This window comes from Catharus ustulatus, chromosome 16 (assembly GCF_009819885.2).
Source record: "Catharus ustulatus isolate bCatUst1 chromosome 16, bCatUst1.pri.v2, whole genome shotgun sequence".
In the NCBI taxonomy this organism is placed as follows: domain Eukaryota; kingdom Metazoa; phylum Chordata; class Aves; order Passeriformes; family Turdidae; genus Catharus; species Catharus ustulatus.
Window position 1 is genome coordinate 1076696 of NC_046236.1, and position 27550 is coordinate 1104245.

General features: G+C 49.7%; 2 protein-coding genes across 2 annotated transcripts; one reads left to right on the forward strand and one right to left on the reverse strand.

The window, feature by feature from the left end:
* The first annotated feature begins 226 nt into the window (after positions 1–226).
* CCNF (cyclin F) lies at positions 227–14066 on the forward strand. Its single transcript, XM_033073917.2, has 17 exons — positions 227–345; positions 1735–1889; positions 2298–2404; positions 3110–3177; positions 3655–3848; positions 4196–4249; positions 5675–5779; positions 6283–6360; positions 6750–6901; positions 7639–7803; positions 9405–9528; positions 9863–10043; positions 10944–11031; positions 11427–11526; positions 11797–11927; positions 12052–12221; positions 12761–14066. The coding sequence occupies exons 1-17, from the start codon at positions 333–335 to the stop codon at positions 13156–13158; spliced, it is 2283 nt and encodes a 760-aa protein (XP_032929808.1). The 5' UTR covers positions 227–332; the 3' UTR covers positions 13159–14066.
* Positions 14067–14161: 95 nt separating this feature from the next.
* VRK3 (VRK serine/threonine kinase 3) lies at positions 14162–22831 on the reverse strand. Its single transcript, XM_033074310.1, has 12 exons — positions 22647–22831; positions 22214–22572; positions 20707–20759; positions 18998–19064; positions 18220–18304; positions 17703–17805; positions 17263–17355; positions 16939–17071; positions 16057–16177; positions 15709–15767; positions 14985–15134; positions 14162–14350 (listed from the first exon to the last, which is right to left on the reverse strand). Exons 1-11 carry the CDS (start codon positions 22829–22831, stop codon positions 14986–14988), a joined length of 1407 nt encoding a protein of 468 aa, XP_032930201.1. The 3' UTR covers positions 14162–14350; position 14985.
* Positions 22832–27550: the final 4719 nt, after the last annotated feature.

Here is a 27550-nt window from a genome sequence, read left to right on the forward strand (position 1 = left end):
CAACTGCCCCGATTCGAATTCGCATCCTCGCCGACCAATCACAGCTCGCGCAGCGGGCCGGCCCCGCCCCATGGTCTTCTGGCCAATGGCAGAGCCTGCTGTGTTTAAAACAAGTGCGCGCGGGCGGTGGGTGGCCCTGGCGGGCGGGGTTCCTGCCGCTCCCGGCGCCCACTGGGCGCGCCCGCGCTGCCACCGGGGCGTGTCAGCCCCGCAGTCCCCGCCCGTCCCCGGCGCTCCGCTCTCTCGTCCGCCCGGGCCGCTCTCTAGGAGCCGGGCTGGGCGCTGTGGCCGTGCGCTCGGTCCCTGCGCTCAGTTCCCGCGAACGCGCCACGATGAAGGCGGGCGGTGAGTGCGGATCTGCCCGCGGGTTCCGCTGTTTCCCGGGTCCTCCTGCGCTGAGGGGCGGCTCCGGAGCGGGCTCTGCCTGCCGAGCGGCTCCTGAGGAGGTCTGAGGGCGGGGGCTAACGGGATACGCAGAGCCCGGGCTGCGGGACCGCCGGGACCGGCTGCGGGTGTAGGGGCCGGGCGACGGCTGCGCGCCCAGATTCAAACGCGGCGAGGCCGGTGCGGCCCGGCCCGGCGGGGGCTCGGGGCCGGCTCTGGCTCTGCCCGTGCGCTGCTCCGCGCCGGGGCCGTGCTCAGCCCTGCTGTGACCGCGGGCTACGTGGCTGGGGCTGGTGGCTGTGCCTGAGCTCTCCTGGCCTCAAAGCCAAGGGATCAAGATGTGTATTGCGCGTGGGATAACATCTCGGGCGTCTGAGTTTTCAGGGTGCATAGGAATGTGCAGGGCACCCCGTTCAAAAGTAAGAGAAATTTTTTTGTTGCGAGGGTGGCTGAACAACGGTACTCGATTGCCCAGAGTGATTGTGGGATCCACATCCTTGGCGTTGTTCAAACCCCCCTGGATGTGGTCCTGCCCCACTTGGCCGGGGGATTGACGTGGGTGACCCCACAGTTCTCTTCTTCACTCTGGTTTCGTGAAGCAACACATTGGAAATGAACCCGTGCCACTTTCTGTCTGTAGAAATGGAGTTTTCATTGAGTTGCTCATGTACCACCGCCAGGTCCCTATTTGGATGCTCATATAGGCTGAAGTGGCATCCCAGTTTGGGTGTCCATTTTCATGGCAATAATACTGCTGAGGATAATACATTTTATACACACACACATATATGTGTGTATACAAATATTGCATTGAAATAATATTCCAAAAGATACAGACAATGGATCTTCCATTAGCACCCGTGGCAGCAACTGCTTGGGAAGATAGGCTTGAATAGGTTTTGTGGTCTTCCTTATAACTCTGATTGTGTTCCAGGGACTGCTGTCAGTTGAGAGGGAAAAGTTGAGGCATGAGTGAGGTAAATGAAGTGATAGTAGTGACAGTTAAACTATTTGTTTCTGAACAAGGACAGCTGAACTATTTATCACTATTAAACTTGGTCACAGGAGTCAGGACTCTGAGGGGCTCTTAGTGAAGAGCGCTTGAGCCACCCCTTCTGAGTCTCTTGGCTTCATTAACCAATTTGAACATGCCCTTTCTGCTCTGTGGCTTAGTCTTGTGGCATTATGAGGCATGAGCTATATTTCCCTGGTTAATGTGCTTGCAGTGTGCTCTGCTGCAGTGAAGAGGTGCTCAAGTGAACACCTGTGTACATGAGTAATACTACATAGTACCTTTTTTCCTTGTGCTCTTCTGTCACTAACTGAGATTCCTGTGTTTTTCTTTTCCAGTGGTTCATTGTAGATGTTCCAGATGTTTTTCTTTCCCTTCAAAGCGAAGGATAATAAAACGGCCTCGAGTCCTGACGCTCTTGACCCTCCCCGAGGATGTTCTGTTTCACATCCTGAAGGGCCTCCCTGCTGCAGACATCCTCTCAGTCAGAGCTGTAAGTGCTGCAGCCTCCCCTCTGCCAGGCACCAGTGCTCAGCTCTGCCTTCAGGAGCCTGGACTGCACACTGAGCAGGCTTCTCTTCTGAAGAAACCCACAGAGTGCCTGCAGGGTTGAGATTTTTGCTATCCCAGCGACAGTTTCGTTTCTCACTGCTCAAGTTAAGAGTTGTAGCAGTATTTGACTGCTTTTCGTACTTTTTCTGTGGCAATTGTCCTGCCAGATTACTGTGGCTGAAAAAATTGGTTTGGTTTGGCATCTCTTGCTTACTGGTTATCAAGCAGGCAACAAGTTAAACATAACTTGCAATTAATTAGTTACTTTTCTAAAACAAGATTTCAAAGACCTGTTTTTCTCTTGATCCTTTTATTTTGGTAATCATTATTTTGTGTTCCTTCTGTGCAGGTGCACTCACATCTTAAATACCTTGTGGATAATCATTCCAGTGTTTGGGCACATGCAAGTTTCCAAGATCTGTGGCCATCTCCAAACCATCTGAGGATGTTTGAAAGGTAAATGTGAAACATCCAATTTGTCTGGCCTTTTAGAAGATGTTTGAAGGAAGATTACCTCTTCTATTAAGTCCTCAGTGTAAATGAGTTGTACAAAGAGGGACAGTATTTGTTTTGGGAATTAAAAAATGGTTGATGTCAGGTTTAAGCTGCAGCTGGTCACTGCTGTCTCTTTAACCAGAGCAGGACCTGTTGAATATACCAAAGTTATTTCTCTTCACAGGCATTAATATTCCAGATTGGATCATAACACATTCCCTAAAACCTCTTTCTGGTGCTCCCATGTGAATGAACATATGAGGTCGGGGGCTCCAGAGAATAGTCCTCTTTCTAATTCTGAGTTGGCTTGGTCACTTCTTGTGCAAACCAGTGTATTGAAAAACAGGTGAATTTCAGTAACAAAGTTTGAAAGTGTAATAATAAATCTGCTTTAAAATGGTGGGGGACATCTTTTTATCCATCTGATTTGAAGGGGATCCACTGGTGTCAGAGAATTCCTTAACAGGTTTAAATGCCATGATAATAGTTTTCCTTCTGACTGTCACTTCTTTCTGAGGCAGACCATTATGTGCACATCAGTTTGGGAGGGAGGAACACAACGGCTTGATGTTTTGATGCATGTCCTTGAGGGCACAAAGACCAAACTGTGGATTCTGGTGCTTGGAAGGATTTCAACCTCAAGTGCTTTCTCTGTTTGCCCTTCAGGGCTGCTGAAAGTGGTAACTTTGAAGCTGCTGTGAAGCTGAGCTTGGCGTACCTGTACAATGAAGGCTGTAAGTGTGGGAGCTTGCCCTGGGGCTTTGCATAGCATGGCACATAGGAACATAGCACAAGGGAGTTTTCCATTGCTCTGCTAAGGCACCAGCCACGAAGCTGCCAGGTGTTCAGTGATCCTGGGAATTCAGGACTAGGTGTTGTCCCCTGCAAACTTGTGATCGGGCTACTTTGGTGGTGGGTTAAATGTATCAAAAGGGCCTGGCAAGTGACAGGAGGAGCTTCCTGACACAGGGTCCTGGCAAGGCAGTTAGTATCTATAGAACGAACGCCCCAAGTTAGGTTATGTGTTCCTAAAGCCTGACTGTAGTAAGATTTTTCTTCTTTAGCAATCTCCATGATTTCTAAGGTTCTAAATGACAGAGACAGTTCAACCTTTTCCTGATTGTTTCCTCTAGTCTGTCTTGGCCTGACTGAATGCCAAACAGGCATTGTGAACAAACTCTACTTGATTCCGGGCTTTCTCTCTGGTTCAGTGTCCATCACAGGCCATGGGCGTGCAGAAGTGAATGGAATAAAGGCATCTCACTACTTCAGCTTGGCAGAGCACCTGAATGTGTGTGCAGTCCCCTTTATCTGGCTCTTCATCCGCCCTCCCTGGTCCTTCTCTGGAAGCTGCTGTAAAGCTGTGGTCTATGAGAGTCTCAAGGCAGAGTGTCAGCTTGACAAGGTCAGGTTTCCTTCTGCCCTTGGCTTTGCCCTGTGTCAGTAACTGCATCTCATTATTTTGGGAAAAAATACTTTTGTTTCCCCAAGGAGCCTCCTGTGCTCTTGTTGCTTCAATGACTGTGTCTCAGGCATTTTATTGAATTTATTGCCAAACCTGCACATGATAGATCATGAGTGCTGGAGGCCTGTACTGTCTCTTCAGAGAGGTTCGGTGCTATCTCAGGGATAACAAAACATAGAGAAAAGCAAGGGGGAGGAATGATTGAAAGGTAAACCAAAGCTGTAGTCTGAAATTACTAGCAAGAATTGCTGTGGTTTAACAGTGCTTTATTCTGATGCTTTCTTCAGGCTCAGAAAGGATCTATTCTCCACAGCTTGGCTAAGGTTTTGAATTTCTTTGAGGTGAGCAGTATTTCTGATTTTATGGGTTTGGATTTGGGTTTTTTTGTGGTGATGCTAATGCTGTTTACCTTGATTAAAAACATAAATCAGCCAGATGCTCTTATACTCCTCAAATAGCCCAGGAGTTCCTGTTCTGGTGAGTTTAATTTACTGGTTGTTTAAAGAAACATTATTAACTTACTTTATTGAATTGTGCAAACAGTGAAATTAATTTTGGCTTAATCACAGGCTTGCAGTATGTTCAGGTCTCAAAGGAACCTTCCAGTTGTAATGCCTAGCAAAACAAAAAATAAAATAAAAAGCCTTCAGTGGCAAGCAAGCCAAAAAGCATTTGGCTGGTTGAGGAAAAGCATTAACTACAGTAATTTCACGAATACAAGCCACAGCAATTTGACAAAAATTTTGGTGGAAACCCGGAAGTGTGGCTAATACTCGGGGGCGGCTAATATGTGAATAATTTTCTGACATTTACAACCCCAGACGTGCCAGCCAGGGTGCTGAGCCAAGCACCTGCCAGTAAAAGCCGGCATTCCGCGATTGTTACAGTGTTACTCTGTTGCCCTGGCTCCCTGCAGGCAGCACGGGGGGCGGGGAGAGAGGCAGGAGAGCTCTCTTCTTTCCTCCTCTGCCGCAGCCCGGGGGAGAGACGGGCGGCCCCGAGCCACCATTGCCGTGGCCCGGGGAGGAGGAGGGGCGCCCGCACCACCATTGCCGTGGCTCGGGGAGGAGTGGGGGAGCCCGCACCGCCATTGCCGCGGCCCGGGGAGGAGGAGGAGGGCCTGCGCCGCCATTGCCGCGGCTCGGGGAGCCGACGGGGGCCCAGCGCCACCATTGCCGCGGCTCGGGGAGGAGGGGGGGGCTCTGCCCCTGCCCTCCGCTGCTGTGGCAGGAGCAGGGGGTGCTCCGCGCCCGGCCGGCGCCGCGGCGTGAGCGGGGCTGGGGTGAGCGAACCCAGAGGCGGCGCCCAGCCCCGAGCGGCACCACCGAGCTGGGCCACCTGGCCCCGTCAGCAGCCCCTAGTGGGCCGAGCCTGCACAGCCTTAGTTGAGCCAGTAAACCCCGCCAGGCCACGGTTCTGTTAGTATTTGGCAACTTTGTTGCACGCGGGTCCTCGCTGCGAACGACAGAGCGGCTTATATTCAGGTGCGGCTTATTTATGGACAAAGAACGAAATATTTGCCAACACCCAGAGATGCGGCTTATACTCAGTGCGGCTTGTATTCGTGAATTTACTGTACTCTCAGAGCCTGAATCTGCAAGTGGCAGCACTGAGTGGATGTGGGAGCATTCCTCAGAGGCTGAAGGGCATTCCCAAGGGATGGATTCTGCTCTGTAGCTTTACCGTAGTGTTCTGTTGCTTCTGAAGTGTTGAGACATCCACTTGTCTGGACAGAAAGAATACCAATATATGCCTTTTGTTTTTAGGATGAGGGAAAAAAGAAAGAATCCCTTGAAATGCTTGAAGAATCATCAAAACAGGGTTGTTTAATCAGCTCCTACCTCCTTTGGGAAAACAACAGAAAAGCTGCTGTAAGTAGTAATTTTTTTGTCTCCAAACAACTTTTACACTAACTTCTGGATCTCTGTTATGTGTAAGGAATGTCCTCAGAAAGGAATTGCTGTTCCTCAGAGCTTACCCCCTTCATAAACAAGGAGGATGCTAAGAACTCTGCAATGAGTTCTGGTGTCTGCCTGGGTGTTTGATGTGAGGCTATGAGCAGTTGTAGCCAAGGTGCCACAGAAGTTGCTTTACTCCAAGGGAACAGGAGGGGGAGGCTCCTGCCTTGTCATTAATAAATCTGCCAAAGCTGTCCCCTTGGAATTGTGAGTGACTGCTCTCATTTCCTGTGAGACCTTGGGCAAGAACTGAAAAAAGGTTCTTAAGAACAGTGGGGTCATGATGAGAAACAGACTTGTTGCTGAAATAATGCACCTCCAAGCAGTGTTTTTTCTGTGAATATTGGTGCTACAATTCTTCTGTTTGTTGTGTAAAGGCCATGGGTTTTTACAAACGTTTGTGTTCCTCTCTGTAGATGTCGGATCCTGGCAGATACCTCCAAAGTCTCAGGAAGCTACGAGACTATGCAGCCAAGGGCTGCTGGGAAGCACAGGTAAGACTGAGTTTTCCCAGAAAAACAGTCTTTATTTGGTCCTTCCTGTGCTGCCATTGTAGGTTTAGATTTCTCTTTTTTAGAAGCAGGACCAGCATTGCTGAGTAATACCTTTACATGCATGTCTGTACCTACTCTACAGATTCTCTTCTTTGGGAAACTTCTGCATACTTGTGGCAGAATGGAGTAAAGATGCATCTTTTGATGGATTTAATAGACTGGCCCCAAATAATCCATGTGTTCAATATTTAAACCAAAGTAAGAATTACTGGTTCAAGTAGTTTGCTATGTCACGGTTTTCAGCAGGAAAAAAAGAGGACCATCCTCTGCTGCCTTAGTTTTTATTTGGTAAAATAAGCATACTTTCTTTTGTGTTCTTTCTACTACAGATAGCTTTAGCCAAAGCTTGTGGGAGTGGAAACCAACTAGGACTAGAAGCAAAATCTTCCAGGGAAATGGTTTCTCAAATCTTTCAAGCTTCCCTTCCTATCAGCAAGCAGAGCATCTTCACTGTGCAGAAAGGAATGAATGAAATAATGAGGTAGGAACTTGGATCCAGGAGTGAGGCCCCACGGGAGAAATCATTCCCTATTTCCCTCTACATCTCTACAATTTCTCTGGGCAACCTGTGCCTCTTGGCCCTCACAGGGAAGAATTTCTTCCCAGTATTCCATCTAGCTTTGCCATCTGTCAGTGTGAAGCTATTCTCCCTTGTCCTGTCACTTCACGCCTTGTCCAAAGTCCCTATTGACTCCCTTTTCCTGAATAAACACCTACAGTAGTGTCACCTGTGATAGCCTGCCCCTTAATCCTTATGGATAAGTTTCTTATCCTTCCCTAGGCAGACTTCAATAAATTCCAGTTGTTCTCTCACATGTAGGGCAACTCTACCACTTCCCCTTGCTGGTGTTGCTTTCCTAAACAAGTACGTTACCATCCATGGCAGCATTGCAGCCACATGGGTGTCCCACCATGGCTCTGTAATGGCAATGGGATCATGGCCCACTGGCCACACGCACATTTCCAACTCCTCCTGTTTATTCCCCACACTGTATGTTGGTGTGCAGAGAAGAGGATGGAGCAGGCATGTTTTCCAGGAGGGCTGCAAGAGGATCAATTGCAGCCACAGCCCCACTTGAGGGAGTTGAATCTTCACTTGGGAGGCATCTCAGGAACACCTGTCAGTGCTCTGCTTGGCCTGGCTCATTCCCCAGTTGGATGTCATGTTGTGGGACATCATCTCCCAAGTTCTTCCTTAAGTCTCTCTTCCTGTTCTAGGTATATCCTGGTGGATTGGCTGGTGGAAGTGGCTACCATGAAGGACTTTTCTAGCCTGTGCCTTCACATGACAGTGGGATGTGTGGACCGTTACTTGAAACTGAGACCTGTACCTCGTGCTCGCCTCCAGCTTTTGGGAATAGCCTGCATGGTCATTTGCACACGGTGAGTATTCTGGCTGGTGAGCAGAGGTGGTCATTGTGATCATCCAAATTCTTTCCTGCAGCTCAAACTTCTCCCCATCCCTTGCTTGTAAAACTGGAAAGACTCTCTGACTACTCTTTGACTGTTTAATTGTGTTTACATACAAACACAGACTGTGTAAATGAGGCAAGAAAAGTAGTTCCTTGCAGGTTTTTTTCTTATTTAAAAGTAATTTCACGAATACAAGCTGCACCGTTTTGACCAAAATTTTGCTCCCACACCGGAAATGCGACTTATACTCAGGAGTGGCCAATATGTGAATAATTTTCTGACATTTTCAACCCCGGGAGTGCAAACCAAGTCAGTGCAAACTGCAAAGTTGAGCTCCTGCCAGTAAAGCCCCGCATTTATGCGGTTGTTACAAATTGGTTACTCTGTTGTGCGGTGGGTGAAGCTGCTCCGTGCAGGCAGCACAGGGGGTGAGGAAGGTGGGGCAGCTCCCTTCTGCTGGCCTCACGGCCCGGGGGGAGGCAGGGGCTCTCTCCTGCTGGCCCCGCGGCTCGGGGGGCTCCCGTCCCTGCGTGCCGCCGCCATAGGAGCAGGCAGGCTCCATCTCCCCCTCCCATCGCCACCGCGGGTGCCGGCGGGCTCTGTGCCCCTCCTGCCACCGCGGTGCAGCGCCAGGCCGGGGCGAGCGAGCCCAGCGGCAGCCGGCCCCGAGCGGCCCCGCCAAGCGGCAGCGCCAAGCTGGGCCACCCAGCCCTGTCGGCAGCCCCAAGCCCTCATGGCCCGAGCTGAGCCAGTAAACCCTGCCCTGCCGCGGTTCTGTTACTATTTGGCAACTTTGTTGCACGCGGGACAGAGCGGCTTATACTCAGATGCGGCTTATACTCAGGTGCGGCTTATTTATGGACAAAGAACGAAATGTTTGCCAACACCCGGCAATGCGGCTTTTACTCAGTGCGGCTTGTATTCATTAAATTACTGTACATAGTTGTGGATTGCTGTAAATGCATTCTATCAGCAACTGGAGTCTTTCACACCCATATTGGCATGAGAAAGCTGGAAAGGAGTAACAGCAGCAGTGTTCCATACTTAAGCCTGTTTACACTCAGATTAGCTTCTTGGTGTGGTGGAAGATTATCATTCTGTGTTAATTTCCTTAATAGCTTGCATCTTAACCTAGGAGAGGCTTCATAGATGAAGAATTAGGATCAGAGAATCACAGACTGGATTGAGTTAGAAGGGATGGGACTGTAAAGATTGTGTCATTCCACCCCCTGCCATGGGCAAGGACAACTTCCACTAGCCCAGGTTGTTCCTAGCCCCATCTAACCTGGCCTTGGACACTTCCAGGGATCCAGGGGCAGCCACAGCTTCTCTGGGCACCCTGTGCCAGGGCCTCCCCACTCTCACAGCCAAGAATTTCTTCTGTATTAGGAAAAACTAGTAGGTGGTTCCATCCTACAGGTGAAATAAAGAGTTGCAATTCCTTCTTTGCTGGTCTACCTGGGAAAGTACCTTGTGAAGTTGTTTAACTCTGGTCATTGTGGGTGCAGTTATCTGTCATAAATGCACAAATCCCCTTTCTGCTGGGCCTAACTTACTCTTTGACATTACAGTTTCATCAGCAAAGAGATGCTGACAATACGGGAAGCTGTGTGGCTTACAGACAACTCCTACAAATATGAAGAGTTGGTCAGAATGATGGGAGAGATCATTTCTGCCTTAGAAGGGAAGATAAGGGTGAGTTTGGAGAGTAGATGGACTATTCCCCCCCTTGGGCTGCTGTTCAAGTCAGGCTGTAGCAGTTCTTATCTATGAAGCTGGAGGTTTATGTCAGTGTTCTCAATCAACTGTGGAGCCTGTGCATGTCTCAGAGCATGCAGATGCAGAACCCTCTGCCTTCTGTAGAGATTAAAACTTCAGTTTTAGTAGGCCATTTATTCTCTCACTGGATAATGCTTCAATGTCAATGTAGTAGTTAAACAAAAAAGTCCTAAATAAACAAAACCTAGCACCTGGAAACAGCCGTTTTAAACACTTTGTGCTGGTCTTTTATTTCCCACCTCTGCACTAGATACCCACCATTTTGGACTACAAAGAAGTTCTGACAAGCATTGTCTCACTGGAGAGAAGAACTCTTCACCTTTACGGCTTCATCTGTGAGCTGTCCCTCCTGAACACAAGCCTCAGTGTGTATTCCCCAGCCCAGCTGGCTGCTGCTGCACTGGTGCTGGCCCAGATGTTGCATGGACAAGGTAACCAATCTTACCTCAGGTGGAGCTGCAGCACAGAGTGCCAGTCTGCCTTCTCATTCAAAGGAGACTTTTTTGGGGGGTTTTGGGTGTTAGTTTGTCTTTAGGCAAGATATCCCAATCACTTCCTGGGGGAGGTGGAGAGAAGGGTGGAGAAGAGGTGGACAAGTTTAAGAATTCAGAATGAAGACCTGAATTCAGCCTGTTTGGCTGTATTGGGCAATCCAGATGATTAGAGGGCTGGAACAGCCCTTCTGTCAGGAAAGGCTGGGAGAATTGGGATTGTTCAGCCTGGAAAAGAAAAGCTTCAGGATGACGCCAAATTGTGGCCTTCCAGTACCTGAAAGGAGATGACAGGAGACATGGGCAGTCTATTTATAAGGGCCTAGTGAGACAGGACAAGGGTAAATGGCTTCCCACTGCCAGAAGACAGGGTTAGATGGGATATTGGGAAGGAATTTTTTCCTGTAAGGGTGGGGAGGCCCTGGCACAGGGTGTCCAGAGCAGCTGTGGCTTGGAGTAACCTGGGAAAGGGGAAGGTGTCTTTGCCCTTGGCAGGGGTTGGAATGAGATGGGCTTTGAATTCCCTTCCAACCCAAACCAATCCATGGTTCTCTGATTCTATTTTACCTCCTAATAGCAGTGATGAACTAGAGCATTAGCTCAGACTATGCAAGCTTTTTGTTTAAATGAGACTGAAGGTTTCTGTCTTTAGGTATAACATCAGTTTGGCAGATAAACCTATCCTTCAGTCGTTTGTGAACTTGAACAAACTATGGACAGATAAAAGCTTGCAAATATTATGATCCTTATCCTATTAAAAAAAAAAAGCTGACTCACTACAGAACTACTGCACTTCATGAATATGTAATTCAATACATGTATATGTACTCTCTTCTCTAGCACACCCTTGGACCAGCCAGCTGTCTGAGTGCACTGGTTTCTCTCAAGAAGACCTGTTACCCTGCGTGCTGAGCCTCCACCAAAAGTGGTAATGGTTTTGGGACTCTTTGTGGGGGGCACATGGGTACTTGGATTGCAGCTCTTGCAAATGTGCTGTACCTGTACAATCAGCCTTTCCCAGTGAAGGAGGGGCCTTTGGTTAACTGCCTTGCTCCCCTGCCACAAGGCAGTAGGGTTCAGTTCAGGGACAGCTGTTCTATTTCTGCCAGCTGGTCTGGCCCTGGGTCACAGAAAACAGGGACAGAAAAGGAATTGGATGCTCACATGCTCAGAAGCCACCAGGTGTCCTGATGAAGCTGCTGAAGCACCAACTCCCTTAGCACAGCACTGAGGGACAGAGGGAAATTACCTAACTTGGCAGGTTTTCTTAATATTGTTTCATAGAATCCATTCTAAGATAGGAGTTTTCATCTTTCTTTCCAGCTTCCATGATGATGTCCCAAAGGATTACAGACAGGTGTCCCTAATGGCAGTGAAACAGAGATTTGAAGATGAGCGCTATGAAGAAATAGGCAAAGAACAGGTGGGTGAGCTGAGGCTGCATCTGCTGCTGGCTGACACCCACAGCAGAGCTGCTGCCCCATGGCAGGCTGTGTGAATAAAGTGGGAGTTTAAAAATTGAGGTGTAGGGGCTCTTAACTGATGTTTGAGTGCTGTGGGAAGAGCTAGCTGGGATAGATTTCTCCTAGAAAATAAGTAGTGTCCTTCTGACTATTTAGTTCTTACAGGAATCTCATTGTCTAATTCTTACAGGTGCTTTGATTTTTTTTAAATTAATTATTTAATTTTTTAGGTTATGAGTTACAGCCAGCTCTGCTCATTGTTGGGTGTGAAACGGGAGGACCCAGAGCCCAGTCCTTTGCATAGGAATGTAGTTGAAATTCAGACTTTCCTCAGCTCTCCCTCTGGAAAGAGAGCTAAAAGGTGAGTATAACTTGTGGCTGTCAGCATCTTTGAAGATCAGCCTGTCACCATCTTGACATACCTATGAAAAGCTCAGGAAAAGACTTGGCTTTTAACATGTGATTTCTGGGGTATTTTGCTACAGAAGGAGGGAAGACAGCATTCAGGATGACAGAGGCAGCTTTGTGACTACACCCACAGCAGAGCTGTCCTCCCAGGAAGAAAGTCTGCTGGACAACTTCCTTGACTGGAGTTTAGATTCCTGCTCTGGTTATGAAGGTGATCAGGAAAGCGAAGGCGAGCGAGAAGGAGATGGTGAGCAGTTTATTTTTATAAAAAGCAGCCAAGAGGAATAAACCTGTCTTTTCATTTTGGCTTAAAACTGTTTCTCAGGCACCAGATGCCTGAACTTTCAGCTGAAGACCAGTTGGAAAAACTCTTCCCTTTCCCTGTGGTTAGAATTGTTAAACTCTGAGGTATCTATCAGTTCTTTCTCTGCACTGCTTCAGAACATGATGAGGGGTTTTGTATTTGCTCAGCGTTTCAAAGTCAGTTGTTTGCAGTGCACCAAATGTGATGAATGAGCTGCTGTCTTAGAAACACGAATTAGCTGTTGGGTTTTGCTGACCCTGGGCCTGGCTGCTAATTTTGTAACATCTCTTTGTACCTGTTCAGATAGTCTGAGGTAAGAAAAGATGCTGTGTGAGTAGAGAGAGAACTTAGTGCCCTGCCCTCCAAGTATGAGCAGACAGAAGGTTGGCTCTTGTTTGACTTTTTTCTGCTTGACTCTGTGCTGAATGCCTGTGTGGTTCTGGACAGGGACAAACTAAGGTTTCTCTCTTCCCATCCTGCAGTGACCAGCCCCAGTGGGATCCTGGATGTGACAGTGCTGTACCTGGACCCTGCAGAGCACTGTGGCCAGGACTCCAGTGATGAGGACAGTATGCCTGGGGAGTGGGATGGCCCTGGGGCACCCCACAGGGAGGTGGAGCTGCCAGGGGCATATCTCACCCCAAGGAATCCCAACCCAGAGGGGAGCTCAGGCTACTCTTCTGTCAACACTGCCAGTCCTACATCTTCTGTTGAAGGCAGCCCTGGAGCTTCTCCCAAACCTACCTCAGCACTGCCCCACAGCAATTCCACAAACAGGGAGCCGTGCCAGCCCCATTACCTGCACAGGAGGCAAGTCAAGAGAAAAAACATGGCAGAACATACTGAAGAAAGGCTGAACTTGGGCTTCTTAAGCCTCTGATTTCTTCATGTTTTTAACTTTTCCTGGAAAAGTTTTCCTGGAAACCGTATTTCTCTTGCAGTCATACAGGGATGATAGTGAATAATTGTAAATACCTCCAAAACACCTTCCCTTCAACCTTGTCTATCTTGTACATCTGGGCTATCTCCTCCCTTCACAGCTGCCTTTTTATGTATCTCTTATTGTCTGATCCTCTGCTAAGCTTCTTCTCTTGCTATGAAATTCATAGCCCAGTTCTATCATCTTTAGTGATAGAAAAGAACTGTCCTGTCCCTTGCTTCCTCTGAGGCCTGGCACTATGAATGAAATTAATTGACATTGGTTCTCAAGTTTCTGAATGTAACACTATGCTTGAATTTTTCCACTTGAAAGACCTATTTTGAGGTCATGCTGCCTTTTTACTCTGACTAGATCTTTCTCAGCTCCCTTCTTGTCTATGGCATTTGCTGCACTGATACAAGGTTTTTATTGAAAAACCCCAGAGGTAAATGAAGGCTCACTGCAGGTCTGAGCTGCTCTCTCACCTACCTCTCACATGGTTTAAACTCCATTTGCCTCTTTAGCTGCCATGTTTTCCTCACCTGAAAAATCCTTCTGTGCCTTAACACATAGGAATGGAAATACCAAGGTACAACAAAAAGATGCCACTGAAGTTAACACTGGAACTGGACTCCAGGACTGTTCAGAAGTTACTGTGGCATTGGCAACAGTTCAGATAAACACAGTGTAGTGAGTGTTTATTGACTGACTTTTTTTTTTATAAAATTGTTTTGTTAGTAGAGATGGGTCCTAGTCTTTCTTCCCCTCATCCCCTGGCCTGAGGCTTGGAGAACTGCTGGGATAAGGTCAGGGTTTAGCTCTGATGGTAAAATTCCAGTGGCACTGCCTGAAGGCTATTTACACAAATCTCACAAGGAGCACAGGGCTCAAATCACCTTCACAATCCTACAGCAGCTCCAGAAAAAGGCCTTGAATCTGCCAAATAACCAACAGCACCCTTGGCTACTTGTCCACAAAGTTTATTACAAAACCATGTGCTGCTGCTCTTGTTCAAAAGAGAAAATAAAATCCCTGATTTAGATTCCTGGCTCACGGTGGCTCCACTGCAGTTCTCCAGCTACTGCTTCCCCTGATCGGCTGTGCAGGAATGTCTTCACATTAACTTGGTACAGCAGCAGCTCAGACTTCAGCACTGGGTCACATTAACATGGGAAGAAAACTTATAAAAACGTCTCATTCTAAAACTGGTAAAAGTTAAAAGATATCTGGTAAAGGCCTCACTGCAGAAAGCTCTGAACTTAACCTTGATCTGAAAAAAATAAAAGCAGAGAAGGGGAAGATGAATCAGTTTAATTCCTTCCCAGCAAGAGGAAATTAGGTGAAGAGTTGGCTCTGTGTTCCTGCTGCTGGATGCAGAGCCTTGGCTGATTCAGCCCTGGCTCTGTATCAAGCACTCACTCTTGGAGGTGCCTCATGGCTAAAATAGCACCTGGCCTTGAAAGCCACTGCCTCAGGGCTGAGGCACTCAAACCAGAACTAGAGGCTGCTTTCTGAGAGAGAAAAGCAAAAAGTACAGCCCAGAGCTTCAGATTAAAAAAAAAAAATTACCAGAGGGCCTGAGTCTGCATTTCACCCTTTGTTTTATTAACCCTTCTTGTATTCCTTCATGGGCAAGTATTTCCAGAGAAACTTGAGGAAACACAGGCTAAGCCTGCCTCTGTGTAGCACTGGACTGGTCTCAGGTGGAGAGATGTCACAGCCCAGCCTGCTCTGTCCTCACCTGCCTGTGGCAGCACAGGGCACAGACAGCAGGTCCTAGCACTCACCTCAGGGCACCACTCGGACATCCACAGAGTCGTAAGCTGAAGCTTTCATTTTTTCCAGTGGCTTCCTAAAGAGCTGCCGCAGGGCTGCATAGTCAGGCTTCTCCTCATACTCCAGCGCCATCACCTGCTCCAGGTAGCTCTCCAGGGCATCTGCAAAGAAAGGAACTCACATTGGAGCAGCACAGAAACTCCAGCTGCCAAATGGCCATTTCAGGCTGCCTGTCCTGCAGCCAGCTCACCCCACCCTGCCGCTCCCCCAGGCAGCTGCAGAGGAAAACCAAGCCAAGGCTAATACAAAGCTCTAAGAATCACAGAATTATACAATAAAATAGATTCACCAACTGGTTTGGGTTGGAAGGGACCTTGAAGCCCATCTGCTTCCACCCCTTGAACACTCCTCAGGCATGAGACAGCCACAGTTTCTCTGGGCAACAAAATGGGATGGGGAAGTGACCTCTAGCCCCAGATATTTTATTTCTAAACCCACCAGCACAGCTGTCCCTTCAGCAAGGTTCATGAAAGCAGATCATGGAAAGCAGCCCTCATTCTTCTGTACAGAAAACAAGGGATTTGTTCCCAGCCTGCCAAACAGTTCATGCAATGCTTGATCACCATCACCATTGGAAGTCATTCTGGACCAGCACCCCAGCACAGAAAGTTCTGGCTTCAGGTAAAGTCAATCCCCCATCCCTGAGTCCCACTGCCACTGAGAGCAAGCCCATACCTGGAAAGGATCTCTGCCTGAAGCACAATTGGAGAAGGCATCTCACATCTTTTCTGTACCTGGAATAGTCAGCACAGAGTCCTGTCAGGTGAGAAGCAATGGAGCAAGCACCTGAGCACCTGGCTTTGACAACAGAGACAAAAAAATTCCCAAAAAGCTGAATTCAGCTGGCCGTGTTCTGGATGAAGCCGAACTCAGCATTCACCACGCATCCTGGGGCCAGGCTCAGCCTTGGCTGCCAGATTTACCACATCCCAGCAGGGTATGGTGTCCTGGGGATTTCAGTCACAACCCCCCCTCACTGCTTTCTGCTGAGCATTTCCCAGAAGAATAGATGATTTCTCCTACCTTTCTTTCTGTTCTACCACAGCTTTTAGTTGGTCCAGCTCACCAGACCAAGGCAAAATCCCACAGAGCCATTTCAGAAGACAGTAGCCCAGAGATTCCAAGTCACTCCGTCGAGATGGTCCTAATGGGATGCACGAGACATTCACGTGTCACTCATGAAGGGGCAGAAGGAAAGAAATCCAAGAGCTTCATGAGGATGTGTTCTGGCCTATCAATATTCCTGGGAGCCTGTTAACTCACATAATTCAGGAATCACCTCCCAGCCTCTGTGGAGGAAGATTGCCTGAACACTGTGAAAGAGCAGTCACATCCCAACCAGGAGAAGGATGGAATTTGGCACAAGCTGTCCAGGACAGCATGGAGTCCCCATCCCTGGAGAGATTTAGAAGTCATGTAGATGTGGTACTTGGAAACTTGTGTTAGTGGTGACCTTGGCAGTGTTGGGTTTACAGCTGGATTCAATGAACTTAAAGGCCTTTTCCAACTAAAGTGATTCTATGATTTAAATGCCTTTCCAGTTCTCATTGCTTCAAGGTCAGAGCAGAGCCTGCTGCAAATCTGTTTTGGGCAGGGATCCAGTCTGGCTTGAAACAGATCCCTGCTAAGCCAGCACAAAGGGCCCTGTTTTCTATTCCCCACGCACTTGCAGCAGCCACGGCTCCAGATGGAGCAGGAACATCCCTGCTGCAATCACTGAGTAACCTGGCAAGTCCCAACAGCAGTCATCAGGAGGCAGGAGTGAACAGCACAAATAGGAACCTGGTTCCTGGTGCATGTGAATGCCTGGAAAGCAGCAGCGCCAGCAATGCCAGCAGGGAGCCCCAGCTCCAGGGAGCACCACCACAGGAGCAGCTCCAACAAGTGTCACAAACCCAAACCCACCTGTGCCCTTGTGGCTGTCCAGGCTGATGAACTCCATGGTACCCTCGTGGGGGGTCCTGCTGCCCTCACGCCGAACCACATGTTTCCCCCCAGGGCAGTACCGGAATGCAAAGCCATAGCCAGCGAGGGTGACCTGCAGGGCAGCACAGAGCACCCACCTGAGTGCAGAGCAGCCCCCAGTGCTGCCCCACAGCCCCTGCCTGAGCGCTGCCCAGCCTGCTCTGCTGCCCTGCCCAAGGCAGGGACCTGGAGGCTGCCTTATCCCATGTCACACTCCCACCTCCAGTGCCCTTTCCTGGCAGTACGTACGCTCCTGCTCCCTACCTGTGTGAGGTCTGCTGGGTTCAAATAGATGTTCTCAGCAGTGATGTCCCCATGCACATACTCATTCTCATGAATGTACTCCAGGCAGTCTAGCTGGGAATAAACACGGGGAGCATATCAGATGCATGCAGGTTCCTGCAGCACCCTGGCTATCACCAAGCTTCCCCAGCTCCCTGCAGCCACGTAGAGGAGCACTAAAAACACCATGTCTCACAGATTTCAAGTTCAAAGGTCAGGTTTTTTCATTCTTATCCCAAATTCCTTCAAAGTGACACAGTGCTCAAAAGATGTGACTAAAATTTACAGTAGGCTTGAAAGATCCTACTTAGAGACCCTACCCCAGCCCCTGGAACAGCTTTAAAACACCTCTGGGAGATCCAGAAGGAAGTTAGAAGTCTTTTCTGAAAAAATCTCTTGGGAAGGACTGGTTCTCCACATACCACACGAATTGCAATCTGAAAAGCCACCTTCTCCCTCAGCAGGTGCAGGCCATCACTCAGGACTGACTGAAGAGATCGCCCCAACTCAGAGAACACCAAAAACCTGCAGGAGAAAAGACCCTGCAACAGACACTTGTGACATCCATTGGACCCCACTTCAGGCAGACCTGGGCAAACAATTCCTTGACTTTTGAGAAAACTTCTTATAAAGGAGACAGGTATGCTCATCATGTGCTGCAGACACACAGCCTGAGTCTCGCCTTTGTGTTAAGTGTCAAGGGACCAGAATAAGGTGTCCCTTGGCCTCAGGGATAGCAGCAGCAAAAGCAGTAACTTCATCAGCAACACAAGGACTGAAGGAAACAATGTAGTAAGAGGCAAAGCATTTACTAAATGGTAGGAGCAGCGCATAATGTCAGGAGCCAGGGGACGATGACAGAAGGACTAGTAGACAGCAAGCAGAGGAGAGGGAAAGCCAGAGATGCTCAGACTGAGCCCAAGAGCTCCATCACCTCACCTGTAGCTGTCTGCATGCAGTCCAAAGCCAACACAGTTGGGGATGCCCAGCAATGGCACAGAATGCCACTTCTTCCACTTCTCCACTACAAGAGAAGAGGACAGTGCAGCAAATGCTGCTGAGATGCTCCAGGAGGAAGGAGTCAAGGATGCTCCTCCTCTGGTGTGCTCTGCCCTGGACAGCTGACAGCAGCCTCTCATTCTGACTTTGTCCCCAGAACTCCAGTCCGACTGTGTGCATTGGCATGTCAATGCATGCGGCACTGCAGAGCAAGAATGGAACGGGGAAGATTCTGGGAATACCAGAGCAAGCTATGGCATGGAATTGCTATAGGGCTGGGGAAAGCAAGGAGAGGAGAGAGAGAGAGAGGGGGAAGGACAAGCAGATTTTTACACTTCTCCCAGAAGTGTAGATTTTATATAAATTCTTCAATCCCTTCTGCCTACATTTTCGGGGCAACAATGGAGTCAGTATCAGAGAGCAGCTGACAGAACAACCCGTGGAAGAGGGACAGGTGAGCCAAGGTGAGTCAGGCTGCAGGACAGTTCCCAGACACATCAAGACAGAGTGAGGAGCACAAGACAGCTGTGCTCATACTGCACTGTCTTACAGCACACAGACTGCTGGGAGAACAGGCAATGACCAAACTCCTCAGCACTTTGGCAATAACCAAGCAGGGCATTAATTTATCCTAACTTGGCCTTTCAAGAGATTCACATAACTGATGTGAGAGGAATGCCAGTTATCTTTAGTCCTTGCCCTCTCAAGAAGCACCAACCTGTGCCTGCCTTTGCAGCTCGCTGGAAGAAATTCTGTTCATTGTAGATCCTCCCATCTTTGGCATCCTAAAGGGAACAGGGAGGAGTGTTATTTCAGCCACAAACATCCTGCTGGAAGGGGAAACTCGGGTAAGATTGCTATAAGACCTTCACTACTCATTTTAAAGAAAGCAAAGATCAACTAAAAGAGATGAGAGCAGAGCTAAGGTGTTTTGGTTCCCTATTTAATGCTGCCCCTAACAACCACATAAACTCTGAGCATCAGCACAGAACAGGAGAGGGGCCATCTCAGGTTGGGCTTTTCCAGCAGGCCATTTACAGCTGTCTAAGGGTTAACAACAGCCAGGCAGTGCAGTCCAGGCACAGCATGGACAGAGCTCTGGTCCCACAGCTGTTACATTAAAGGGAGCCAGAGGTGACCTTCTTACCACAGCAGGGATGAGGGCATTTCTGCAAACACACAGTCTCAACAGAGAGTTGTAACATTTATTCTAGCTGTCAGAAAGTGAGACAAGAAAGTCTGTATTAGTAACATTTGAGGTACTGCTGTCAGGGAGTAACCTCAACTGCACATAGTTCACACTGAGTGTTTGTTTGCCTACACACTGCGTCTATTCGACACTAACCCAGAACAGCTGCTATCACGCGTGGGAGAAAGCAACAGTGTTATATTCTACCTGGTTTGATATAAAACTGGTATCAAAGATAGCTGGAGGACAGCAGGCTGCAGAGAACACAGACCATGTCCCAGAGGGTATTTCACTCTGCATTTTGCCTGTGAGCCCATGTGGGCCATCAAACCCCAGAGCCAAAATGCTCTCATGTGCTGTATCACACCCCACAGTGCTCAGGAGACCACCAAGCAACCAAAAGGTCCAAAACAGAGAAGCTGGGAGTGTTGCTTACAGAATTTATTACAGTTTACCACCTACTGGTTCTAGTTTTGTGGCACTTAGCAGATTTTTCTCATCCACACTGTATTCCTTCTCCATCCTCCACATGTCTCCTCTGACAAAAGGCAGAGGGATTATCTAAGAGCCTTCAAGAGCCCCACAGAGATGGCTATCAGTCAGCACTGCTCCTCCTACAGACCAGCAACGCCCAAGAGCCACAGTAGAGAACAGTCTTTCAGCTCTGAATTTCCACCACAGAACAGCTGTTACTAGAAACAATACATTTCTGGGGAACCCAAGATATTTACAAAAGAAGCTGGAAAAGTGGCTTGGAACTCCAACTGTAATTCCTATTTGATTTCAAAGTGTGCTCTGTCTTTACGCAGTTTGTCCATGCTGGCTCTCACACAGCCTCAACACAGCACCAAATCCCAGCCTCTCCAGTTTCCCCAGACTTCAGCAGCGTGCGTGCACACCTGCCAGAGAGGAGAAAAGTTGGTCTGACATTCCTGAATCAAGATCTTCACCTCACACCATCACGTTCAGTTCTGCATGTTCCTGAGCCTGGTCAATCAAAGCAGCAGCTTTCTGTGATTAAGGCTTCAGGGGTTTTTAATCCTCATATTTTCTTCACACCTTTAGCAGAAAAGCCAACTGAAATCCCAATACAACACCCTCAGGAGGTTAGATCCATCTCCTAAGTTAGCAGGGGACTCTCTGACCACTCTCTCCAAATTCTTCAGATACTCTCAGCCAAACAGGTCAGGACACAGTACTCTATGCACCATTCCTTACCCAAACAGGTCAAAACTCACAAGTTTGAGGGAGTAGCTTTGCTTCTGAGGACAGGTTCCAGATGCTGACTGCGCTGTGGAAGGATGGAATAGATGTGGTTACAGGAGCATGGAAAAGTGGTTATGCATCATAAAATGCAGCCTGTGCAGCTGGATTAACTCATCCTCTGCTTCTTTCTCTTGAACTTTGCTAAGCAGCCTCTGTGACAGAGCCTTCCCAGATTACTACAAAATAATTCTTACCTTGCTCCAGGAGCTCAGCACCCTGACATGCTGCAAGTGCAGTGCTGCTTAAGTCACAGAAGCATCTGGGCATGGCTACAGTATGGGGGGGCTTTGAGGGGTATGTAAAGAACAGATCATTAGTAGAATCTCAAAGGCATCCCCAAATTCATTTGCTGAGCACTCCCTCCAGCTCACTCCATGGTTTGACAAGTCCGGAAGAGATGCCAAGTCCCTCTGCTCTGTATGGATGTTAATTGTATGTGGCTTCTCTTCTCCAAAAGGATCTGCACCTATGACTTGGCCTCAAAGCAGTTCCTCTTCTCTTGCTCTTAGACCAAGTGCTATCGACAGGTTACCTGCTGCTCGTCACCTAAAACCCATTTCTATAAAAGCACCCTCCACTACTGATTTTCCTTTGCATCACATTTTTTTAAAAACATAGATGGATGTTTAGACTTTGTTACGCAACAGCTCGAATAATGAAGAAGAAAGCAAAGCCAAATATTAGGCAAAACCTTGTAACAGAAAAGATTCCTCCTGGACAGTTTCCAAGTTAACAAGAGAGGAGAAGATCAAAAAACTCCCCTTTGAATGTTTACAACTACACTGAAAAGATCAGCACTTACTAAATGGTGAGAAGCAGCCTATGTGGTGTAGCTGCTTTCTTTGGCTGAGAATTGACATTTAGTGGGTATTGACACCACTTACAGGAACTCCTGCACAGTGCCAGCAAATTCTTTCTAAAGGAACAGAAAGAGGAAGTGTGGCCCCAACAATGAGCATTTCGTAGTAACAGAGCATCCTGGCCTCGGCTTGATATTATGCTGGTGGCAGAGTAGCTGACAGGCAGATGCCCAGTGAGGAACGGCTGGAGCTGTGTCAGGGGAGGTTTAGGTTGGAGATCAGGAAAGGTTCTTCCCCCAGAGGGTGCTGGGCACTGCCCAGGCTCCCCAGGGAATGGGCACGGCCCCGAGGCTGCCAGAGCTCCAGGAGTGTTTGGGCAGTGCTGCCAGGGATGGACAGGGTGGGATTGTTGGGGTGTCTGTGCAGGGCCGGGTCCTATCCCTTGTGTACATGTGTACAGGGTACTTGTGGATCCCTTCCACAGAGTATTGTATGAATGACAGATCCTGCAAGCCTGCAGGTCACTTGCAGCCCGGCGGACACCGCACTGCCACCAGCTCCGCGAGCTCAGGGGTTTTCCGGATTTCGTTTTCCCGACCGCCGTCGCCGAAACCAGAGCCGGGGAACCCCGCCCCTCGCCCCCCCGGCCACCCTCCGCCCGCCCTAGGCCCCGCAGTACCTTCGTACACCAGCCCGCAGCCGCCCTGATCCAGCAGCCGCACCAGCCTCCACCGCCGCCCTCCCTGGTCCGTCAGCACCGTGTCCGCCGGGAGCGGTGCGGCCAGGCCGGGCCGGGACTTGCGGGGCGAACGGGGCAGCCGGGCCGCAGCCGCCCGCACGGAGGGGGAGGCGGCGGAGCTGGGGACCTGAGATGGGCTGGGGACCGGCGACGGGCTGGGGGCCGGCGACGGGCTTGGTGCCGGCGCTGCGGGCTCGGTGTGCTCCTCGGGCGGCGCGGGCAGCCTCCCGCCGCAGGCCGGGCAGAAGCGGAACTCGGGCTCCACGGCGAGCCCGCACTGCGGGCAGAACCGGTTGCGCCTGCGGGACAGGGACAGCGTCAGAGCCCGTCCGCCGCCTCGCTTCCACCGCTCCGCTCCCGCCGCCCCCAGCACCTTGGGGAGCTGCCGGACACCTCCGCCCGCAGCCGCTCCGGGGTCTGTGTCCGGCGCCCTGTCCCTGCCCCCGGCCCGCGCCGCCCGCGCGCCCGGCGGCCCGACATGGCCCCGCCGCAGCAGCCGGACCCGCCCCCACCGCGCATGCGTCGCTCCTCGGCCTGGCGGGACAGCAGAGTCGCCATGGAGGGTCGGGGCCCTGAGGGGACTCGGGGTCTGCAAGGGGGCACCGGGGCTCACGACGGTCCCGCGGGTCGTGGGTAGCCCGGCCGGGCAGGGACACGGGTATTCAGGCCGCCCCGGTGGGGGCTGGCGGAACCTCGGGATCCCCTCAGGCTATGGTCCCAGCGCTGCCTTCTGGGGCCGACTGTTTTCACATTACTTCATAAAAGACATCAGAAAACGACTCAGAAAGGACCCTGGGACAGCGGAACAGGCGCTCACAGGTTAATGTGCGGCACAGGGCTGCGTTTTCAGCGTATCCACCTGCGAATCCTATCCCTTGTGTACATTCCACACTTCAAACAGGCACCATTTCCGTAAAGGAGGTGTATGCAGACTTAGACCTTTCCCATCGGGTGGGCTGAGGCCAGGGTTTGCTTGGAGAACATGCCTGGGCTCCTGAGCCCCCACAGCAAGGGGCAGCAGAGGCAGGCAAGGTGGGGGAAGTAGGGACCTGGTTCTTGTCCCACAGAACATCTCACGTAAAGATGTTTTTCAAAGTCCCTCCCAGTGAGCCACAGAACACCAGCCATTGGGCACAAGCAGGAGCGAAGCAGATATGGAAGGCGACTGCTCATTGCATGAAGAGCTGAGTAGAGCAGCTGCTCCCACCAAAGCTTAGTGTGAAGCAAGAGTGAGCTCTGTGTGCCAGTGGTGGAAGGCAGCATGAAATAACACCTGGGGTATTGACTGAGCACACCATGGGGCAGCAGGTCTTGGAAGGAACATCTCCAGATAGAGTGTCCTGCAGAGACCTCATCCTGACACAGGCTGGTCACCCCTTCTCAAACGCTCCAAATGCCAAGGCATGTTCCTAACATTCACTCAGTGCACAAGAAGTCCCAGCAAAGTCAGAACTCTGCCAAATGACTCTGGGAAGCTTGGCATGTTTGAATTGGTTTCTGCAGCCTGTTGCTGGGATTTTTTGGAAGCACCTGGACACTGTCAGGAGCAACAGGGCAGGCTGGAGGGATTCTTCCATTCCTGCCCACCGTGGCTATCAGGACACTGCACTTCACAATCACTCTGTTGCTTCCCCTGGGATTGCAGTCAGCAGCAGAACATTGAATTGCTTCACCTTCACTGCCACCCCCCTGCACAACCACTTTAGTTTCAGTTCTTCTCACATTCCATACAGGTACAGCCTCAATTTCTTTGTTAACTGAAGCGTCCCCTCAGAATTCTGACAGAAAAGAAGCAGCCCTTTATGAGATTTGTTTGAATTTACCTTAACAGGCTGGTGGGTAATGTTTTGTTTCCCCTAATTCCTGAATCAAGGTCTTAGTCTCCAAGCCCTCCAGAGTGACCAGTGGCTCAGCTGGGAATGTCTTGGTTCAGCAGATTTATGAAGTCTTGCAATTACCATTTTAATTTTTTTAACTTTCTTAAGCTGTTAATTCTTGATCATAGCCCTATGTTATAGATAATAACCGAATCAAGTCAATTAAATAGCAAAACAGCAATTTTTATTTTTGCGACCGAAAATACGGTCCTGGGAAGCCACAAGCGAAAACACGACAGAGCCGAGCCCGGGGTCGGCACTGGGTGGACACACACGCTGATCTGATCTCTACCGCATCAGATCCCCCTGTGTTCACCACCTGCCATCGCAGAGAGTCCAGCTTTATACAGTTTTTCCTGGCCTGAGGCGAGAATTTCCTTTGTTTCTGCTGCAGATTCTCATATTTAGATTAAATCTTTTTTCTGGTGCTGCCCTGGACAAAGGTCTTTCCTGCATGTTGATGAAGGCTGTGTATGCTCTGCATTGATGTGTAATTTTCCTTGGGAGTGCTTACGGGAACCAGCGGAGGTGATCGGCTGTCTGATGTGTGGTACTTAACAGGTCCTTCTCCCGTCCGTTGTGGAGATCGCTGAGCTAGGTCTTGTTGATATGCTAATTACGGCCGTTGTCTATGGCCCCGGGTGCTTGGTGTTTTAAGGTTCTTTTTACTTTATTTTATTTCATACAATCCTTTTATATAAACACGAATTATAACATATATCACACCTATAATTTTGTTGGTGGTTGCCTAGGGAACAGTGATCACAACCTGACTGCATGCAATCTGGGGAGAGAAGAATCCATGCAGTGAACAGGAATACAGGGTGCTTTAAAAAGTCAGACCCCATAAATACAAGAAAAACTACTAAAACAGAGTGATAGGGAAAGGCAGACAGAAAATAGTGAGAAAACACAATTCTTTAAGATTTATTTCAAGAGCCATCAAGCCATCATCAGAGAGTAGAAACCTCCATCCTACTTAATGCTGTATTGAAAGTAATTAGCAATAAAAAAGAAACCCATAATAAATAGATGAAAAGGGAAATAATTAACAAATTTCTCCATTTCATAACTGGTAATTTGCATCAGCAGGGCAATCTGGGTGCCTGCAGTCACTCCATAGGGGATTGTGTCTGCAGCACTGAACCTTTTGCCTGGTCTTAGCAGGAATTTTTCTTCCTCTTTCCTATCTCGGGCACTGAAAACCAGTCTGGATTTTGGGCTGCAGAGGGCGGTGTCTCCTGGAGAGCCTCCGGAGCAACCTGCAGTACTGGCTTCCCTGTTCCAGCTTCCTCTAAAGTAGTGGGTTAGGTGAATTTTTAACTCTCCCTTACTCTTGGAAGAGGGAGAAGTATAGATTTTTAGGAGAAGACCTGTCTTGCTGTGGCCTTTGTGTGTTGAGGATGGTCTGGCAGAGTTACAGGCTATCTTGAGTTGGAAGGGACCCACAAGGATCACTGAGTCCAACTCCAAGTCTGTGCTGCTGTGCCCTCTGGGATAGTGCCGACAGCTGGGGTGGCAACAGAAAGATCCCTGTCTCCCCCCTGCAGGAGTTTCCTTGGTGCCGGTTCAGCTATGTCTCCCTTATCTCATCCCTGCCTTCCCAGCGCACTGCCAGCAGCCCAAACACGTGACTTATCGGATTCAGGTGCTGGCAGAGATCTTTGAGCTTGACAAAATGCTCAAAGCTGCCAGTTCTTCAACCTCTTAATGAAATGAGGCTGTTCCTTTTCATTTACACACCTCTTGGATCCTGAAGTGATGCCTCTTGAGAAGCAACACTAGAGTCCTGGCAGAGCCCTTGGAACTCTTTCAGCTCCAAATTGCCAGGTTCAGTCCAGCAGCTTTAAGAGGTCTTGGCTGTTGGCACACCCGTGGGAAGTGGCCCTGGGAACACCAGCTGCCTCTCTGGGCTGAAGGGACAACTGGGCTGCCTTTGGGCAGTGCAGGCACAGCCTGCCCAGCCCATGCTGCCTCCCCAGCTCCTACCAGAGCTCACCCAGGCACAGAGGAGCAATAGTAGCTGAAACTCCCAGCCATGTCTCCTCCATGCTGGTGGTGCACCAGCGTCTGTCAAGGGCCTGGAGATCTGTAACCCCCAGCAGGGACACAGGGACAGAGCAGGGACCCACTGGGGACACTTTGCTGGAGGCTAGTGTGGGCAGAGACTGGGCCAGTTCCCTGCAGAGCACTGCCAGGGAGATCACACTTGGGGACAGCAGGGATTGGGAAGAGCAACAGGTATTCTGGAAAGCTTCTTCCTGTGTCACCCTTCCCAGCCCCTGGAGATTTTCCTGTGTCTGAGCACTCCAAGGGGAGTCTGTTTCACTGTGCATCTTCCCAGCACTTAAAAGGGCAAAGTGATACACCAGGAGACTCCAACCTGGCAGCCAAGATTGGGGGGCTGCAGGCTGGCATGCTTTGGGATGAAAGGGAATAGGGAGTCTACCCTGGGGAAAAGAAGCCCAAGAGATCTGGTCCTTAGCAAGTCTGGGAGGAGCAAGAGAAGGTGTTGGATCTACTCACCCATTTTAACCAGAACCACCATCCTGGCATTTTACTCCTGGGCAATGGCACTCCAGGGTAGAAAATGCCAGTCCTAGAGCTGCACCATGCAGCACTGCAGCAAAGTTAAGGATGGGAAGAAATGAGGACAAGATGGAAAATGCTCTCAACAGAAGTCAGTGTGTCTGTCCCTGCACCACAGCTCCCAGGATGTGTCCAGGGAAGCCCTTGCTGCGTGTCCCTGAGCCACCAGCTGCTCTGGAGGAAGGTGCTGCTGGGCATCATGGGGTGTGTGCCCTGCTCAGGCTCCTTCTTCCCTCACAGGGAGCAGCAGGAGGCTGGGATGGAGGGCAAGGAGCAATGCAGATGTGGTCACACAAGGACAGCAGTAGTGAATCCCAGCCAAAACTCTTGCCTGGATACTGCCCAGGGTGGTAGGGCCATGGGGAAGAGGAAGTAAAGGAGAAATTACAGTAATTTCACATGTATAAGGTGCACCCTTTTGACTAAAATTTTGGTACAAACCCAGAAGTGTGCCTTATACTCCAGTGCACCTTATACTCATAAAATTACTGTACTTAACCAAGTTCCTCTTCCCAATGTCTGCATTTGGCTGCTGGCTGAGAGATGAGGGGCCAGACCACCCTGTGCTGGCATGGCTGCCCTAGGGACTCACTGGCATACTCCCCCCTCCCCCCAGTGCCCCTGCCAACCTGTCCTGCATTTTGGATGGGGAAGGGAAGGTCCTTGATGGACAGAGGTAAGATGGTTTCATGAGCCAGCCAGCACCTTTAACACAGGTTAAACCCTGAAACCATGTATGGGGTGAGCAGGGCTGGGATCTCTGAACCCAGATGGTCTGAGGCAGCAGGATGGATGTCCCCACTGCTGCTGA